The sequence below is a fragment of the Sapajus apella genome, unplaced genomic scaffold (assembly GCF_009761245.1).
Source record: "Sapajus apella isolate SASKATOON/1434 unplaced genomic scaffold, GSC_monkey_1.0 scaffold6, whole genome shotgun sequence".
In the NCBI taxonomy this organism is placed as follows: Eukaryota; Metazoa; Chordata; class Mammalia; order Primates; family Cebidae; genus Sapajus; species Sapajus apella.
Genome location: NW_022436946.1, coordinates 3,853,388 through 3,874,754, shown reverse-complemented (window position 1 = coordinate 3,874,754; position 21,367 = coordinate 3,853,388). Strand labels below are relative to the sequence as shown.

At 35.6% G+C, this 21,367-nt stretch overlaps 1 protein-coding gene across 5 annotated transcripts in view; it reads left to right on the top strand.

Moving 5' to 3' along the window:
* The window catches only part of GRM1 (glutamate metabotropic receptor 1), a 424,684-nt gene that overhangs the window by 376,079 nt on the left and 27,238 nt on the right, over nucleotides 1–21,367 (top strand). For all 5 annotated transcript variants that reach the window (XM_032274520.1, XM_032274525.1, XM_032274524.1 and 2 more), the window contains exons 7-8: nucleotides 2,095–2,221; nucleotides 9,441–10,371. In XM_032274520.1, the coding sequence (XP_032130411.1) occupies nucleotides 2,095–2,221; nucleotides 9,441–10,371 (1,058 nt within the window). The remainder of the gene's footprint in view (nucleotides 1–2,094; nucleotides 2,222–9,440; nucleotides 10,372–21,367) is intronic.

Below are 21,367 nucleotides of genomic sequence, written 5' to 3'. Positions count from 1 at the left end.
AGAATAAAAATGAAAATATAAAAATAACAAAATGGAAGTTATAGAGACGAAAAATAGCATATCTAAGAAAAAAATTTTAATGGATTGGATTAACAACACATTTGTTGTTGAAGAACTAAAGGTCAGTGAACTCAAAAACATAGCAATGGGAAACAGGCAAATGAGGCACAAAGAGAAAAACTTAAAAACTAAAAGGAATGAGCAGCCTCTCAGTTACTTGCAGAGTAATACTGAGGGGTAGACTATAAGTGCAACTGAAGCTCCAGAAGGATGGGAGATTGAAGCAGGTCAAAAGAAAACCTGAAGAAATAATGGCTGTAAAATTTTAAATGTAATGAAAATGTAAACCCAAATCCATAAAGCTCAACAAATCCTAAGCAAGATAAACACTAAGAAGCCATTGTAAAGTTGCTAAAAACCAGTGATAAAAAAATTAATATTATCCAAAATAAGAAAGGGCTGATACATGCAGAGTAATAAAATAACAGTTATGGCAGCCTTCTTATCAGAAACTATAGGTGAGACAAGAAAGAAATAACATCTTTAAGGCACTGAAAGCAAAAAAAGTAATCTTTTACCTAGAATTCTATTCCCTAGGACAATGAAATGGCATAACATGCTGAAACAAAAAATAAATACACTGTCAACTTAAACTTCCATAGCAAGTGAAAATGTTATTTTTGAAATACTAAGGCAAAATTAATGCTTTTTCAAACAAATAAAAGCTGAGTGAGGTCATATTCTCAGACAGGCACTGCTGTAAATGTTAAAGAAAGGTCTTCAGTAAAAAGAAAATTATACCAGACCAAAATGCGGACCTATACAAAGTAATTTTAAAAACCAGAAATGTAAATATATGAGGAAATATAAAATATAATGTCTTTCTTATAAAATATTTCAGAGATAATTGACTGTTTAAAGCAAAAATAATAATTCATTTGAGAAGGGGCTATAAAATAAATATGTGGAAGTAGAATGTATAAAGCTGTTACCTAAAGGATGGGAGGGGAAAATGGAAGAATATTACTGTAGGGTTCTTGCATTATACATAAAGTAGTATAATCTTATCCGAATGTAGACTGTGATAAATTAGTGATGTATATTGTCAACTTTAGAGCAACCACTAAAACATAATAATGAGGTCTAACTAATAAGCCCCTGTGGGGATAAAATGAAATGCTAAAAAGAAGGCAGAAAACAAAGAACAGATGGGACAGACAAAAGCAAAATAAGAGATGATTGATTTATATCTAACTATACTGATTATTATAATAAATGTAAATGTACTAAACAATAGAAGGCAGAAGTTGCCAGACTAGAGATAAAGACAAGACCAAATTATATGCTCTCTACAAGACACTCACTTTAAATGCAATGTGTTTTTATGTTTATTTTTGTACTATGGAGTGTAAAGTGTTCACCAAACAAATTGAAAATGGGGGAAAGTTTAAACTGCTCAAATAACAAGTGGTTCTCCCATAATTTTGAACTAGTAATTTTGCTACCAATACTTGATATGATCTTTTGAATTCACTAGAAAAAGTCAGGCAGGGCAATACTTGATTCTGAATTCTTAGCTATCATTCTGTTTTTATGTACATATATACTTGCTCTTGAGTAAAATTTTCTATAATTCAGTCTTTCATAATTATAAAATATTGTATAATTACTTAGCTTTTATGAATTAATAAGGTTTTATCAGAGACATTTTGTGGTAAAACATTACTTGCTTTCTCAGGGAAGAAAAATGTATATTTTTTTACTTTTTAAAAAGTAATAAATGTTAATATAAACAAAGATTAAATTAAACTGTTTCATTTTTAACTCTGCAAAAAATGTAGTCAAATAACTCTATAAAATAAATTAGTATTGAAAAGCCTACAAACCCATCATGGAATGAATTGACATTTCCATCTGAACTCTAAGATAATCAAGTATATGCAAATTCATATTCTTAAGATTCCTCAGCATATAAGATTTTTTTCAAAGTTAGTCTTTTCTTCTTTATTCATAGTCTGAAAACAAGTCCTCATCTGAAATAGAAGTTTTTCTGAGAAAACTGTCTTTAAAATTCATGAAATATCTGTGTTATAGGTTATACGGAAAGGAGAAGTGAGCTGCTGTTGGATTTGCACGGCCTGCAAAGAGAATGAGTATGTGCAAGATGAGTTCACCTGCAAAGCTTGTGACTTGGGATGGTGGCCCAATGCAGATCTAACAGGTAGGAACTGCCTCACTTGGAAACCTTGTCCCTGACCATTTGTCTTTCTGATGTGTCCATTGCTCAAATGAGAATGATTAGCTCATATCTTCTCAATGTTAATTTACAATGCACACTTTTAAGTGTTCATGTCAAGGAATGCATAAATCTCTTATAAGTTGTCTATAATCTACATTGAAAAGAAAGTTCATGTAAATCTATATAACAATGAATTGCTGTGTGGTAGAACATGGTATTATATTATAGAGTTGTTTTCTGTTTTTCTTTAAATTGTATTTGAAGGTATTTCTGGCCACCTGAATTTATATTTGCTATCATCCCTTCAATATCTCCCATGGATGAGGCATAACTGTGGGTCCTAAAGATAGAAAGGTAAATGAAATACTGTCCCAGCTTTTATTTTGCTTAAAATCTATCAGGGAAGGAACATGGAAAAATATAATAAAACATAACAGAATGATTGAAATAATAGAGATATCTATAAAGTGCATAAAGTTTGTTAGCCAGACAGGAAGAAGAAAAGAATTTCAGACTTAAAGTCAAACATGGGAAACATGAAAGTTTATGACACATATACAGAAAACCATAGAACAAGTATATGGGGTTGGTGGGTAGACATAATGGCCCAGTAGAATAGTAGTCAGAAATGAGAATAGACAAGGACACTTGACAGGATGGCCAAGTGCTTCTGTATGACCTTCTTATACACATTCGGACTTTGGCTTTAAGCACAGGAGGACCACTAAAGAATTTTAAAGTGTGAATGACATCATGATATCTGTATTTCTGACGTATGCTTCATGTGGTGGTACAGGAAGCTGCTGTATGGATGCAAGTGAGTTATTTGAAAACACGTGGACTAGAACAGCTACAGTGGGAATGGAAAGGAATAAATGAATGCAACATATGATTCACTGGTAAAACCAATGGAACTCAGAGGGATTGATTAGATGAGTTTGTAAGTTTCCTAAGAGTGATGTTCATATAAATGAATTTTGTTTTTCACAGACCTTGTTATGAGCTTACAGAGGAGAAATGATTCATAAAACTTTGCATAAATTTTAGGAGCCATAAAGGCTTTTTTAAAAAAAAAAAAATCTGAGTACATAGACACTTTGTCATCTGAGTAATCTAGCCTCTTGCCTTAGAAAGAGGGAGCTGAGGCCTAGAGAGGTGAAGTTGTATGGCCAAAGTCAGGAAAATAGTGAGATTCAGAACCTACTTCATTGACCCTTGACTCCATGCCTTTTTGGGTGCTGTTGAAAATCATCCGAAAATGTAATATTCTTGATGGTTGGTTACTTTTTTACTTGTTTCCAAGTAAGAAATCATGCAGTTTATTCAAAGTATATCAGAAATGACTAGGTAAGTAGAACTAGGTCAGGTAACTAAAATTATACTTACTAAGTGACAATACCTTGTAAAATGTTAATTTTGTTAGAAAAAAAATTAAACAGCAGCAGAAAGCTTTCATGTCACCTAGTATAAAGGTCCTTTTTAAAGAGAAGAAAAGTAGATCAGAATGTTTTTGAAGGTAAGAACTGCATCTCACTCATCTTTTTATTTGGCAGCTAAATTTCATGCCTAAAAATTACCCAGGGATTGCCCACTTCCAGAGATTCACCTTTGCTCATTCTGGAGTGGAACTCAGCAGATCCTGATGCAATTAATCCCTGTCCCACCCATTGAGAAACACCACTTTCTGTTGCATAGCCTGATGCCTTGAACATAATAGCTACTTAATGTGTGTTTGTCAAATTGAGGGAATTAGGAAGAAGGGACTCACGCAAGGTCATCGAGGTCAATGCAGTTGGTTAATAGAAAGACCACAGTGAGAATTCACGATTGTTTGTCACTGGATCTAATGAATGCTCTCTCACTCTGCCACGGTTGCATGCAGTGGACTGGCTTGGAAAAGCTTTTTCAACCTCATTTGGGACTCATGCCTTCCATCCACTTTACATTATTTCTCTTCAAATTTTTATCCTCCTTCATAGTGTGTGCCTCCTGCCAGGCCTCTTTTTCTTGTATAAGTAGGTCCCCTTAGATGGCCATTGTGTTCAAGAGCTGGGGTTGACTGAGAGTCACTCCTCTCATCTGTTTGACTGAGATCACAACTGACTAGGAAGAAGCTCAAAGACAAAAGTGACCTCTTTATCAGGTTAATCTTAGAAGTCAGAAGTCTTGGCTTTGAGGTACAAAAACTTTTCTCCTGTCTACATTTTTTGGGCTTTCTCAAACTTTTCTCACTGCTCCATTTCACTGTAATTAGGGCTTATCTCACACATTAAAAAGAACTTCTATTCTATTTTAAAACATTATGATAAAAAAAACTTCATAAAAAGACCTGATATGATGTAATACTGGAACTCAAAGTCATATCTTTTATTCTCTAGAGATGCTCTATTGTGGAATTATTGTATATTGTCTGTCCACTGCCAAATGATCATTTCTGTTGATTAGGGATCTTTAACTTGGTAAAGTGTTTTTAAAATTCTCCTTGGTTAAAAATAGATGAATATTAATACAGTCACATTTCTAAAGATTTCTCATATGCATAAAAGTCACTTTAACATTCAAATGAGTTGGGCTAGCAACTGCTCAGACCGTGGTGTTAGCTGATAACAGGCATGCAGCTATGATGGGGTCATATATTCAGGCGATTTTGTAAATCTTATCTGAGGACCTTTCAGAATATAGATTTCTCATTCTAATGTATACTTATGTTTTAATGATCCCTATTGGTTCTGCATTTCTTTTGGCCTCATATATGAATGGAAAATGAAATCTCATTTACCACTTGCTTGGTGCCATGTCAAGCACAAAGCAAGGGCATAGTCCATGCCGATGTGTTCTGGTGTTACCATGGTAGCGGCAGTTGTGAAAAGAGGAATCCCACAGGAACAGAATACGAAAAATCAGTGGCATTACTCAGAAAAGTAAATGTGTTGCATTATCAATAGCTTGATATAACTAAATTATTGAGTTAGTATGTTGATTGTCTCTAATAATATCTAGTCTCAGATAAATTCCTATTAGTAGTAAGAGAAATAGTAAAGACAACCTCAGATTTTTATAGCTTTAAATCAGTAAGGGAAGAAATATGAATAAACAAGAATATACAAAGGAGAGTATGATATATACAAGAATTTTATAATGATGATCTTGCACAGAAGATCATGGTATGGTTATTATCATGTTCAGAGGTCCTTGGGTTAGCAGTTAACTTCCATTCCCTTTCTACTTCCGGAGACTTTTGCAGAATTTCAGTTTAAAATCACGGATAATCAGTATATTAAGGTTCCCTTTTATTTTTCTAGGGTGTTGGGAATGATGAGGTCATGAACAAATATTCCAGTGAAAATGTCCTCATATCACTGGCTTTATAAACTGGAATGTTTCAGCTAAGAAATAAAAATCTAGTTGTATTTTAGCCATTGTGAGGATTGTGGCTTTTTAATGGTGGAATGCTTACACAGAGTCATAAAATAAGCACACTATTTGAACTAGTACCTAGTCACAAATAATAGACAGGAATGACTGTATATAATCCATCTGGATTGTAGACAGAAACCTCAAAGGTTTCTTTTGCAATTTTATCAATGTCCCATACATTTTTTCCAAATTAATTCAATTACAAATGAAGCATGAGCTCGACACATCTTCTGCTATCCTGAAAATGTCTTCCCATTGCTGTTTAATTGGCCGACTTGTCCTTCCAGAATAAGTTGTCTCATTTTTCATGAGCTGTACTGAGTTTTCACAAATGTTCTTCAGATGACACTTCTGCTTGAGACATCTACAGGTTTTCTTATCCACAAGCTCCCAAACCATAGACAACAGAGACCCTTTAGTTGGTTTACTGAAAGGTCTGTAATTATGTTGATTTTGGTTATTTACTTTTTAAGTTTATCTGGAAATGTCAAGCCATATCTTGGATATTTTCTAAACTGGTAATTTTACGTTTTAACTGGTTTTTCCCCATTTGATTCAACTAATTCAGGAGGTTTAAGGCTATTTACAGAGGGAGAGAATATGGTCCTTTTTATGTCAGTTGTTGAGCCTATTTCAGAACTATTTGAAGGTTTCCTAAAGTTTATTCTTCGTCTTTATTTAGTTTACAACTTTGAATATTTATTGAAAGAAAAGCTTCTGAAAGTGCCTTATGTAATGCTTTTTCTATTTTTATTTTTTAAATGTTACACCACTGGGTTATTTTAATCTTCTCTTTTCTACTCTCGCATTTAAACACTTTTCTCCATAAAAGGCTAACAATTAATTGAATTAATTTATACATACTTGTGGTATGAACAATAAATAGCTAATAAAATTTCCAAATTCTATAGCAAACATTATGTTCTGTACTCATAAAGTTTAGGAAAATCATTAACTATAGGTCCTAATTTGGCTTCGCACCAGGATTTTTATTCAAATTCTATAGTTCTGACTTATGTTCTAGAAAGTTTAAAAAGTTACAGATTTTCCAGTGAAAACCCTGAAGACAGAGTAGCTCATTTAGAGAGTCAGGTAATGTTGCTTAGTGAAAGAATGAAATGAAAAGAAGGTAGCATTCAGAAGGTTACAAAAGCCTTGACAAAATTCATCTTTGAATTTGATAATTTGTTTGCAGGATGCCAGCTAAAGGAGCTGACAATTGACTATTTGGTATTTTATCTACTAATTTGTCTAGAGCCCCTTTTAAATATTTTAATTTATTGATTTCATTATATTAAAAGTTCCCATATGGCCATTGTTATTTTAAATATCTATTTTCCTATCTATCTATCTATCTATCTATCTATCTATCTATCTATCTATCATCTATGTATCATCTGTCTGGCCTGTATTGGGAAAAAAATAGAATTAATGTGAGACTTTATATAGGAAGAATAAATTCTTCCAGAAAGAGATTTGTATTTAGACAGAGACAAATCCCTGATACACAAGGAAGAGAGGCTACCAAGTTCTGTCAAAATTGTGTGATGGCTAATGGTGTCTTAGATTCCAAAAGTAAACACTGTAGGACAGTAACACACATTCACTAAAATAAGTGATCTTTCATAAGCTGACAATATGGGAAGTACTCTTGTCAAGGTTTTCTAAGAAACCTGAGGCTGAGCGACCTACCATTTTTTTACAAATTGGTTATCAGTTTATTGGATCTCCAAACATTAGCACTCAGGGCCAGCTTGGATTGGACACTTCTTAGATCTACATGTTCCTCTAGTGTTTATGAACTACCCCTTATACATTCAACAGAAAAAGTTGATTCCAAACAAAACAGAAAAGATGATTCAAAACAAAAGAAAGAAACAAACAAACAAAGCCCATAAAATAAGACTTTGTATAAGTATGTGAATAATAGCAAAAACAAAGAAAACAGCAAAGGAACAAACAGATATGAAAAAAATTACCAAATTGTATGTTTCTAAAGTAAAATGTTTGTTGACATAATAAAAAGCTTATGTCTAATTACCAAATGGTGCATTTCAAAACCAAAGGTTATATGACTTAATACTTTAAAGATACAGGTGAAATTACCTTACACAAAGACCTAAGTTTCATGACCTTCTAAATAAAGGTGCACATGATTACAAATCCTAGGATAACGATAAGTAAATTCAGCAACAAGAGCTCATTAAAATTAGCAAGAGCGAGAAAATTGTTGAGACTGACTCATATGGTAGTACATGGGAAGGACAGAATTTGGGCATGAGGGCCCAGTGGGTGACCCTGCTGATCAGAGCATCTCTTGGAATGTTATCAAATAAGGGGTCTTCAAAATTATCTTGGTGAAGTCCCTGCAAATATGAAACATGGTGAGACTAAATACATACATTTTTAAAAAAGAAACACAAAAGCCAAACAAATTGCTTACTATAGTAAGGGATAGTTATGCTAGGCAGATACAATTTCTCTGAGCAGAGGACTATTTTATATGGAGTTTTAAATAAGTGTGGAGTTTAGGGATTGAAAACCTTGCAGACTCTGAGAGCTTGTTGACATCACCTATACCAATGTGATTACTCATATGAGACTGTTGATTAGTTGGCACTCATTTACTGAAGTGATTCTGATCTTGCCTGAGTGATTATCAGAAGCAAGAGCTGACGGTGCTTGCCTGGCATATAAACACATGTTCATTGTGGCAAGTTGTTGATTGACTGACAGGTTTAGCACTGGTTCTGATGGTTCTTGTTGCCATGGCTACAGAACAATGAGTCTTTTCCTAAACTTATGGAAATGATTTTATTCTCACAATTTGGGAAATATTGGCCCACACCAAATATTTTGTGGTTAAAAAATTCTGTGAAGGGGTTATCTCCAGAGCCTGACAAATTTTTCTCTCATTCTGAAATACAAAATAGATTTTATTCTCCATCTAGAGGGAAAAGGTAAGTCAGGTATTTAGGAATAAATTCTGGTCTTTCCTTTAAAGAGCTAGGTTGGGGGAGATTTCATTCTTCCTGGATATGTCCATTAGAGGTTACTAACTCAAAGGCCCTCAGATTTCAGATACAGATCATTCATGATTCATGAGTAGAAGGGTGATAATTAAGGTGTTGATATTTAAATATTAAGATATTTAAGGTAACATTTAATTAGTTGGCACAATGAGTGCCAACTAATCAACAGTCTCATATGAGTAATCACATTGCTAGGGGTGATGTCAACTAGCTCTCAGAGTCTGCAAAATTTTCAATCACTAATATCCTTAGACCCTAAAATTCACATTGAAAACACTTTGCTGGCCAAAAACTACTTGTCTGTGAGCTGGACTTGCCTATGGACAATGACTACATCAAAAGAAAAGTTTTGTTAGTTTATTGCTTAATAATTTATTCTATCCCATTAACACCATTTAACCCTCACTGGAAACCAAGTTTCATTTGGGTGTTTTCTTTTTCTGAATGTGTAAAACCGAGTCCCATTCACAGAATGACATCTATTTATAATGCTGGTGTTGGAAGAAAAGATCATTTTTATAGGTTCAAGAATGTCGCATTAGGCTTGTAACGAGGTTAGGTTTGGGATATAATTGTCCAGAGAAGACCATGATGTATCTTTATTTGTGTAATAGTGAGCATTTTTAAAAAATCATGAAATACCATAAGCCATGAAGGATGCAAAGATGACTGTGTCCCTGGTGACTAATAAGGATGCTGTTATTCCTAGCAAGAACCTTGGATTCATGCTAAAATGATTTTTCTCACCACAGGCTGTGAGCCCATTCCTGTCCGCTATCTTGAGTGGAGCAACATCGAATCCATCATAGCCATCGCCTTTTCATGCCTGGGCATCCTTGTTACCTTGTTTGTCACCCTAATCTTTGTACTGTACCGGGACACCCCAGTCGTCAAATCCTCTAGTCGGGAGCTCTGCTACATCATCCTGGCTGGCATCTTCCTTGGTTATGTGTGCCCATTCACTCTCATTGCCAAACCTACTACAACTTCCTGCTACCTCCAGCGCCTCTTGGTTGGCCTCTCCTCTGCGATGTGCTACTCTGCTTTAGTGACTAAAACCAATCGCATTGCACGCATCCTGGCTGGCAGCAAGAAGAAGATCTGCACCCGAAAGCCCAGGTTCATGAGTGCCTGGGCTCAGGTGATCATTGCCTCAATTCTGATTAGCGTGCAACTAACCCTGGTGGTAACGCTGATCATCATGGAGCCCCCTATGCCCATTCTGTCCTACCCAAGTATCAAGGAAGTCTACCTTATCTGCAATACCAGCAACCTGGGTGTGGTGGCTCCTTTGGGCTACAATGGACTCCTCATCATGAGCTGTACCTACTATGCCTTCAAGACCCGCAATGTGCCCGCCAACTTCAATGAGGCCAAATATATCGCCTTCACCATGTACACCACCTGTATCATCTGGCTAGCTTTTGTGCCCATTTACTTTGGGAGCAACTACAAGATCATCACAACTTGCTTTGCAGTGAGTCTCAGTGTAACAGTGGCCCTGGGGTGCATGTTCACTCCCAAGATGTACATCATTATTGCCAAGCCTGAGAGGAATGTCCGCAGTGCCTTCACCACCTCTGATGTTGTCCGCATGCATGTTGGTGATGGCAAGCTGCCCTGCCGCTCCAACACTTTCCTCAACATCTTTCGAAGAAAGAAGGCAGGTGCAGGGAATGCCAAGTGAGTTATCTGACCTGGGTTTGTCTCTCTTCTCTTCTCTCTTTCTTTCTCTCTCTCTGTCTCTGTGTGTGTCTCTCTCTCCTAACTTCCTCTAGTTTTCTGAGTTCTCTCTTCCATTTCCCCAATGACTTTCTCTTCCTTTCTTAATCTTTTCTCCTTTCATTTAAATCTCACATTCTGTTGCAGTAGGAGTGCAGAACGGAGGCTTCTCTCTGTTTTCATTTCTTTAAAAGAACAGGAGCGGGAAACAATCCTCATTCTTGCCTAGAAGTGGAAGTTTCTGCTCTGCCAGTAACTTACCCTTTCACATGGGCCTTTCTTCTATGGAGCATCATTGTGGCCCTGGGGTCTGGCTCAGAGAGGCAAGCACTAATTATAATGTCTAGTTCTGACCATGGTGAAGGTAGCTTCTGGTTTATCATTCTGGAATCACACCACTACTAAACTGGGGTGAAGGGGAGGAAAACTTAGTACCTGGAGAAACTGCCATTTCAAAATTTGATCACCACTGAGCACCGAGTATGTCCTAAAATAAGATCCCTCAAGCAGCTATCTTATCACATCTCTCTTATTTATTGAACTTTATGTATATAGTAATAAAGATGTTCCACGATGTTATACCTGAATTGGGTAATCTCTGCTACTGCAAGGTCATGATCAGAATAGTTTTATAGTCATAAAGCACCCCACACTAAGAAAAAAAAAAAAAAAGTGAATCAGGTGATAAGCCCCAAACTCAAGACTTTGTGTGAACATTAAAGTCCAGATGAATTCTATTCAAAGTCCAGATGATTTCTATAATTCTTCTGAGTAGTTTGTATGATAAGCACTTTGCTATTCATTTTTTTATTTTGAGAAGAAGCACATGTTAAAATGTGCATGTGTCACCTCTTTCTGTGACCCATGAAAACAAATTTAATGTGATACTTTTATCTTAAAAATAGCATGGATGCTTGAAGTTCTGAAGGTAACTGAATTATCCAAAAATTAAATCATTTCCTCAATTAGCAGCATTAATTTTTCTCTTTCAAATAATCCTTTAAAAGTAAAAAGTTTTAATGATAATCATAATAAGGTACACATTGTTTAATAATTATCCCATCCATCTGAACCTATCAGCAAGGTATTATAAGAGAAATGAACATTATTTTCGCCCATTTTGTAGGTGAGAAAAGTAGTCTGCTGTAAATTTTTGTAACTTTTATTATTATTATTATTGTTTTCTTAATCCCAAATGTGATAGTAAGATTTTTGTAACCTTTCAATGTAATTCCCGTTAGCCACTCTTTGTCTAGGTCTTAACTGGCATGATATTTCTCACTTTAACACATGCCAAAAATTTTAATTGCTTTAAATTTCTTGGCTTTTTGTCTACTTTTCAACCAGCAACATGGGCATTTTTGCAGAATTTCTATACTTGGGGATCCAACCAGGGAGTCTTTGGGAAAACAAGTAAAGACATCCCTACTTTTTTTCAACATTAGGATGAAGCCAATAACGTATACTTCTTGATGTATCCATTTTTAAGTGTGTTACAAGATGTTGATCATAAAAGTTGCTTAGCTGTTTTTTTTTCCCCTTACCATGTTTTTTATTCTAGCCAAACTCCCCTCAGTAGCAAACTCCTAGCAGGGGGTTATCAGGGATCATGAAAGCAAACCAACAGTGCCATGAAATGAGAAAAAAAAATAGACAATTAGCCGTAAAGTCCAGATGTAAAATGGCCTCACTAACAATTTCCACTCAGAGGGAAGAATTAAGAGGACAGAAAATGAAAGTAAAGAAGGCATTCTTTATATTGGAACGTTCATAAGGATTAGAAGATTCGCTTTATTGCATCACCTATGATTTTCTGAGGGTTCCATTACAACATCCACCATTATGTAGCTCCATGTTTCTAACTGTCTTGCCTTTATTATGGTTCTTCAGAAGCTTTCTTATAATTTTGTGTCATTTTTGAAACTTGTTCTTCTAACCATTTAAGGTAAAGAGAAAACCTACATAATTAAGTTATCATACGTTGGTGCCCAGGAATATGCATTTTTGAAAGCTCTCCCACTGATTCTATGTCCATAGATATGGGCACCAGTTTAAGTGAACTGTGAATAATGAAGAGCATGCAGTGCTTGCTGCAGAGATGAGATGGAGCTAGCTGATGTCACATTACCAGTGCTAAGCATTCCTCTAGCGACCAGGCATTGCCGCAAGAGATTATCTTCCCACACCTGGAACCACTTTCCTTAGAAATTGAGAGTATTCCCTTCACTATTAGAAATGTAGAAATTAATTTAATGTGGGACCTTGCTTTGAGAGAAAAAGCAGTATGGTCTAAATGAACTGGATTATTAGTCTAGGAAGTACTGGTTTTATCAGCAAACTGTGAAACTATCAGCTGTAATTTATCAAGCATTATTAAAATAATTTAATAAGAAATATATTTCTAATTAAAAATTATAACCTGCAGGTTTCTGTGTATAATTTAAACCTTCTCCAATAGGTACCAAGCAATGAGATGACCCAGAGAGGGTATTTGAGGCTAACCTTCTATGGAAAACAGTCATATGTTTACTAATTTTTCTCAATTATTCTGCTGTTGCTCCTGTTGTAATTATGTGAGACCGTAATTTTAGTAGATAAAAAAGAATCTTAATGCTTATGTTTTTACCCTTTTTATTGCCATTTTATGTTTTCCTAGTTTGTCTCCAAAGTTACAAAACCACAAACAATCTAATATTTTTACAGCAGCAAAAATCTGCTCGAGTTTTGCCAACTGAAGCAAAGGGGCTAAAAACTCTGGAGAAACATCACCCAATGAGTTTATTGCTATTCTGGATGTGTAACTCCTACATTTGTGGTACACTGAGGGTGCTCAGCAGTCTGCATGTGTCGCTATAAACACAGAACAGATGCTGTAATGAAGAGCTTCCAACTCATCTATCTGTTTGAACATTGTTCTGAGGAGTTGCAAATCCAGCAGCATTCTCATGACAGGCTGTTTCTGAGATACGTGGTTTGAATGATATTGTGTGTCTGTTTTTAGCAAAGTTTACTTCAACTTTTGATTTTATTCACAGCTGAATATCTGACACAGCCAAAGGTTTGGACACTTTACATTTTCTGGAATATCATTTAGGAGGAGTTTAATTAATACACTGGGTGTTTGGGTTACTTGAGTTATTTATAATCAGTAGTCCCTTCAGACATACTCCTATCCTGGAAGATCAACTGCAGTTGCCTTTGACACCTCTCATTTCTTTAGCTTTTTTAAAAAAATGAACACGAATGGAAAAATATTCAGGACTAAGTATATTTAAAATATTGAAAAAAAAATCTTTCTTGGCAATAGAAAAAATGGAAATCTATGGACATTTATGAAGAAGTAAATTATTTAGATCCAAGTTATTTAACACTTCTTTTTAAGGCAAAATGAGTTAACATTATCCAACTGAAAAATTCAAATATCATGTAAATGACATGCTTTTTAAAAAAGTAATTATATCAATGATTAAATTTCAAACAAATATCTCTAGATTATTCCTAAATAAATAAAATCACTGAGTGCCAAACAATTTGATGGCACATGGAGCTGAAATGTGATAAAACATTGCTATGACCTTTTGCATGCAGAATTGTATACAAAGCTAAAAACAACTACAATCCTTCCTCCCTAAAGGCATCAGACTGACACAAAGAAGTAATTTTAAAATGTATTTTACTTAAGTAACCTATAATGAATATTATTATGCTACCTGGACTATTTCTTGAGTATTTGAGGTTTTTTTTTAAATGAGTCAAGAACCAAGTGAAATTCTAAATGGAATGATGCTCTGAGGAAATTTTCCACTTTGTTCCTCTCTGCTAGAAACATATTTTGTTCACCAGTAGAAGCAAATAAGCCTGCAGCATTAGTCATTAGGCCCTGGGTAAGCATTTTGATTTGTCTTTCCTCTGATTATGAAAAGAGATGTATTAGTGAGCTTACAGATATCACAGCCAAATAGAAGTGGCATCTTCTCTTTTCATTTTTGATGCAGTTCTCATTTAATTATATAGCTCTGCTAAATTTTTATTATTTTTAATTGACATATAATAACTGTACCTTTTTATGGGGTACATGGTAATATTTTTATACCTGAATACCATGTGTAATGATTAAATCAGGGTGATTAGCACATCTATCATTTCAAACATTTATCATTTCTTAGTGTTGGTAAGATTCAAAATCCTCTCTTCTAGCTACTTGAACTGTGGTTAATTATAGTCACTGTACCCTACCAGAATTTATTTGAAAGAACGCATTCACTATTCTGGCTCACAAATAAGATAATCTTGCCATTTTGAAATTCTTTTTCTCTTAATCATATGATATATAGCATGAAAAGCTATTGTAATTCTTCATGATATTTATACTAAACATCAGAAGATTTTTTTTTCCTGTGTCATTTCTTCAATTTAATGAGTTCAAATTGATACTACACCATACCAAAGTGACCTGCAAAAACTTTAGCTAAGAGATAAAAGTACCTCCTCTCAAATAATACAGTTTGTTTTCAGGCTGCTTACTGTCTGCAAGGCTTCCTGCATTGGCAACAGCAGCCATTTGTAATAAAATTTTACTGCTGAGTAGTAATATTTATTGAGGATCTACTTCTCATTCATTCACTTATGCAATCAAGCATTGTAAGCTTAAAAGCACTTAGGTACTTGATATAAGGTGCTAGGTATTGAAGATTATATATATATATATATATATATATATATATGAGGCAGGCACTGACTGCACCAATCTTGAAATATGACAAGGGGAGACACTAAAAAAATATAACTAAATGTATTATGTTAGGTACCATAGTGGAAAACCAATATAACACTTTCAGTGCCCAGGGAAGAAAGAGATCAAGCCTAGCTAGTGGAGTAGTATCTGTAGGAGGACTGGAAAGATCTTCGAGTATAAGTAGCATTTGAACTTGACCATATAGGGTGTTTTTCAACTGAAGAAATTGTGCTATTATGGAGCATTTTACGTAGTGAAAATAATATAAGTGAAGATGCAGAAATGTTAATGCACTTTCATGCCGTGACATAGAATTTGTTATGCATGAAGCATACAGAGAGGTATAGTGCTGGGCAAATTTGCAAATGCAAGAAAAGGATAGAATACAGATAATAGTCAATGTCCCAAGAGGAAGTTTCAGTACTTTTTCTATAAACCACAAGGTGCATTAAAGGTTTTGGTAAAGTTTCATCATCATGTTTATGGGAAGAAATTGACTTATAGAAAGACCAGTTAATAGAGTGCCACAGTAATGCAAATAACAGGTAAAAATAAAAACCTTAAACTAGAGCAGTAGAGTGAAAGTTGAATCCAAGGCATGCGTATGAAAAAGTTTTCTGTGCTTAATTCACTCGACTTGAAATACCAAGTTATGTGAGGTGAAAGAAATAATAAGAAAATAGAATAGGACATTTAAGATTTGAGCCTTGGTGAGTAGAAAAATACTGCTACTATTAAACAGATAAAGAACACAGGAGTTGGACAGAGGACATATTGACAAGTTGGGTTTCAGATTAATTAACTGAAAGTGGTATAAAGTCATCAAAAGGGAAGTATCCATAACGTTCTTAGAAATTTAAATCTGGAACTTAAGAGAAAGGTCTAAGCCAGACCTCTAGAATTGAAGATCAATTGTCAAAATATTTAAAGAGCGCAAGAGGGTAGCTATGACATGAGAAAAGAACTACAAGGAAGAATAAACATTGGGGAACTCTTACACTTAAGAGGTGAGATAAGGAAAATCTGTAGGCAGTAAACAAAGGTAATCAGAAAGAATGTGGGAAGTAAAAGGATGCAATATTATGGGAACCAAGGAGACCTTGTCTTAATGTACTCAGATTGCCAAAACAAAATACCACTGACTGGGAAGCTGAAATAAATGATGTGTATTTTCTCAGTTCTGGAGGCTGAAAATCAAGATCAGGGTGCCAACATGGTTGATTTCTGGTGAAGGTTTTCCCCTGCGTTGCAGACAGCCACCATCTTGCTGTGTACTCACATGACCTCTTCTTTGGGAGATAGAGGATATAGATAGCAATGAAACTGACAGACAGACAGTTCTATTGTGTTGTTTTGCTTTTTTCCTATTTTTTGTTTTTTGTTTTTTTTACACGAGCACTAAACCTATCCTAAGAACCCCATCCTAATGACCGCATCTGAACCTAATTACCCAAAGTCTCCATATCCTAAACAGTGTCTATTAGGGCTTCAATAGATGAATTCTGGGGAGAATGACTCATATATTCGGTCAATAACAGAATGTTTCAATAATATAGAACTTGAGGTCTTATCCTTGGAATCATCAAGGATGGGGACTCTATGGCTAACCTTGTGAGGTTTCAGTGCTATAATCTGGGTAGAAGTTATACTGCATACTACAATAAGTTGAGGAATTTGGCATTAAAAGAAGTAGGAAATTCCAACAGTTTTTGAGGAGGTTGAAGAAGAGGGAGGAAAGGGATCACAGAGGAGAACTTTAAGCTTCTTTACAATATCTGAGAAAGGAGCCAACACAAAAGAAAAACATGGAAACATAAGAGAGAGATCATCTGGTATACGCTGGGAGGGCTGGCTGAGAGCTAGGCTGTTACAGCAGAGCCATCTGACATTAATTGAGAAGTATGACAATGAAGCACCAATTCTGAGGATATGTGTGGGTGACACTGGTTCTCACTCAGCTGTGTGTGTAATGACTGATATTAAAATAGTATAAAAAATCAGACTGGGGGCCGGGCGCAGTGGCTCAAGCCTGTAATCCCAGCACTTTGGGAGGCCGAGGCGGGTGGATCACGAGGTCAAGAGATCGAGACCATCCTGGTCAACATGGTGAAACCCCGTCTCTACTAAAAATACAAAAAATTAGCTGGGCATGGTGGCACGTGCCTGTAATCCAAGCTACTCAGGAGGCTGAGGCAGGAGAATTGCCTGAACCCAGGAGATGGAGGTTGCGGTGAGCCGAGATTGCGCCATTGCACTCCAGCCTGGGTAACAAGAGCAAGACTCCGTCTCAAAAAAAAAAAAAAAAAAAAAAAAAAAAAATCAGACTGGGAGTTTATCATCAGTTTTATTAAAATTTGAAAATAAAACCCATCCTACTGATTTTATCGGGCCTCTGGACTTATAAACATTGATAGTAAGATTTCAGAAGGCACAAATGAGGGAAAGCCTGGAAAAGAAGGAAGGTCTTCTGGAATTACTGATGGGCTGGAGCACTCTCAGCCTGTAAGCAGATGCCCTTTGTAGAAGAAAGAATGGTAGGCCAAGCATGGTGGCTCATGCCTGTAGTCCTAACATTTTGGGAGGCCAAAGTGGATGGATCACCTGAGGTCAGGAGTTCAAGACAGCCTGGCCAATATGGCAAAACTCCATCTCTACTACAAATACAAAAATAAGATTAGCTGGGTGTGGTGGCTCACACCTGTAATCTCAGCTACTTAGGAGGCTGAAGCAGGGGAATAGCTTGAACTCAGGAAGGGTAGGTTGCAGTGAGCCAAGATCGCACCACTGCACTCCAGCCTGGGCAACAAGAGTGAAACTTTGTCTCAAAAAAAAAGAATGGAGACGATGAAGTAGAAGAAGAAAGAAGGGTATTGTGTATCCAGAGTTAAACTCAGTTGGGGATAAGGCATTCACATCTGTTCTGTGTAAATGGAAAAAGCTAGAAATCCTTAGATCCCTCCCTGAAGCACAGCCAGTCGTACCCAGCACAAGGATATTTTGTTTGAGGTAAAGTCCTGTGCTCCCCCCAAAATCAGGCCAGAATGTTCTCACTTCTTGAAAGATGCAACACTTTTTCTTCACCTAAAGGCCCTTAGCATACTTTAGAATGAACATAGCTTAGTAAGTAAATTGTATGTGGATGAGAATGCTGCTGGAGGAGACCACTTGGAGAGCCACATGCTCAAGTGCAAGGAAGGAGTGAATAGCCCCAGGATAATGGAGATGCACACTCCGTCCCCAACTTGGTACGGCAAATATGCAGTCACCACTATTTTCTTTTTTTCTCTTGCAAAAAATACACTTGCTCCACAAATAACACAGAGATAACTACTTTTAATACTTATGGTTTGTATTTTCAAGTTCTCATCTGAGACAGACCATGGGCACCCATTATGCTATGGCTTCAAGGAGAACATAATTTCTTTTAAATATAGATCATCTTTTATATTTCATATTCAAATAAACTTGTATGGTCAATGCATATTCAAGTACTGAAAAATTTTTTTATTCTCATATGTTAATGTGTAGTTTCTAAACTGAATTCATAAATATTCCCAAATAATTATCCATAATGGCCCAAGGTGGGTACATTCATAACATCATCATACAAATAAAGAATCTGAGGCTTGGAAAGCTCAATGCCAGTTTTATAAGAGGAAGAAATGGGGCCCAAAATTGTTTGCTGGATAAAATCATTTATTTTTATCATTCTAAGTTTGTTACCTCAATAATGTACTTATTATTCATGCATTAAATTTAATTAATAAGAGACAGAGCCCATCCCCAAAATGTTCATTAACACATGGTTACAATAACATTGTGCACATAAAATGATAAGAAACAGTATAATGTATTCATGTTAATGAGAAATTTCAGAGTCAGATGTTGTTTTAGTCAGTTTGAACTGCTATAACAAAAATATCATAGACTGGATTACTTAAACAGCAGAACTTTATTGCTCACAGTTCTGGAGGCTAAGAAGTCCTCTTCTGGTTTGAAGATGGCCATCTTCTCATTGTATCCTTACATGATAGAGAGCAGAGGAGGAAAGAAGCAAACTCTCTCCTGTGTTTTCATTAGGGCACTGATTTCTTCATGAGGGCTCCACCCCCCTGACCTAATTATCTTCCAAAGACCATACCTCTTCATACTCTTACATTGGGGTAGGACTTCAACATCTGAGTGTTGGAAGAACACAAACCTTCAGTTCATAGCAGATGTCTACTCAATCATCTGTTTTCTTTCAAATTACCAGTCCTTGGGCAAATTGTTTAACTTCGATGTATTTAAGTTATAAAAATGGGTAATAATAATGCTTACTTATTTCACAGGGTTCTAAGGAGGATAAAGGGAGAAAATTTGTATAAAGAGTATCGCACAGTACCTAAATTGAGTAAAATCTCAATAATTGTTAGCCAGTGGCATTAAAATTATAAAAATATGGCAAGGTACGTGAAAGTTCATATACTAACATAAAACTCTTAATCACTCCTTCAAATAAAGAAGGTTCTAGAAACTGGAAATATGTCTTAGCCCTATGCACTCATTATATTCATGCTATAAATATGGTGGAGCTGTAAGTCTGCTGGAAGTGGAGACATGCAAGGGTTACTCAATGTGACATGTGTGAGGAAGGACACCCTGTTTGACATGGTTTGGCAACCTGTTCATGCTTGGCCTCAGCTGAAAAAAGATGAGGTCATTTGCATCCCATCTGCTAGCATTAGTGTCCAGTGTAAAGTGTTATCAACTTAAAAGCGAAGCAGACCATGTGAACATGTTGCAAAGCTAGCCCAGGAGCAAAAGTATTGAGAGTTTGGAGAATGAAGAAAATAAGAGGAAAGTCCCAGTGGGTTTGAAAGTTTCAGATCATAAGAACAGAGCCTAAAGGGTCGTTAATTAGAACACTTTGGCTGGACATTATAGATGACAACTTAAGCTAGCCTAAGCAAATGGGATGAGGTATTTAGTATAAAAATATAAGAAATAATAGCAGGTATCTCATATTACATAGAGGACTGGCTCCACACTAGAAAGGCTCCAGGTTCTATCTTCTTGTCTCCTGTTTCACTTTATGCCTTTTTCATCTTCTCCTCAGATATCTTTATTTCTTGAGCACTTGTGGTAAGTCAAAGGATAACCATGCTAATGCTCATGAGTTCACATGTTGTTATAGGTCCAGATATCAAAGGAGACTGGCTGAATTCCCTCTACCCACAGGGTTTTATGTAGCACAGAGAGAAACATTGTCCATGGGGGGTGGAAGAAAACTCCATGGCTCTGTTATAGGATGCATTTATTATGGAAGTTTGAGGTGTAGAGTCAACCAAGACCTTCACTACGATTGTAGAAGTTTCTGGCTATAAAATGCCTCTCCATTGCCTCAGGATGAAGACTGAGAAAGATGAAAGTTTAAGTTTTGTTTTGTTTTGTTTTGCTTTGCTTGCTTCCTTTGTCTTATAAAGAAAACAGATCATTAGGACATTGCCTTCTGAGTTAATGAAAATACATCATAAGTTACAGGACAACAATAAAATATTATTGTTAACATTGGTTAATAGAATTTTAAAAAAGAAGATCAGTGCATATCTAATCAAGTTAACCAAAAAATGTACCTATAATATGATTTTATTTCAAAGGAGTAAGGAAAGCCTCCTATAACTGAAGGCAACTTAATAACAGCGTCTACGCAGATTATCTGTAAGATATATGAGGAATTGGCTGCTAACAAAATTTGGCTGAGCCCCTAGGTAATGCTGCTAAAGATAATGAAAAACAACTGTTTGAAAGAAATCAATAACAATAGGAAATACTTTCCTTCTCCAGATTTTCCAGTTGTAAAAATATATACTTGTTATCATTCTCCTAGTAAATGCCCTCAAACACTGTGGGAATTTACATCACTTTCCACTTGATCATACTTTGTATTTCTTACATTATTGGGCTTAGATGAGTATGAAAAATATAGAATTATGTGATAAAAGTACAATAAAAGAAATTATGATAATGGAACTGGAGTAGGGATGAGGGAGGAGAGGGGATGCTGTCAGCTAGCTCTGTGACTGTAGCTGTTGATTCTATTAGTGTCTTATTGCAAACTATAGACATTTAAGTAAGGTTTTTATAATTCAGTCCTATATTTAAGAAATTATACAGAGTCAACTATTTTACAAACTGTGGATAATTTATTGGTAAAGAAAATAGCACAGCCTGTGATCTTAC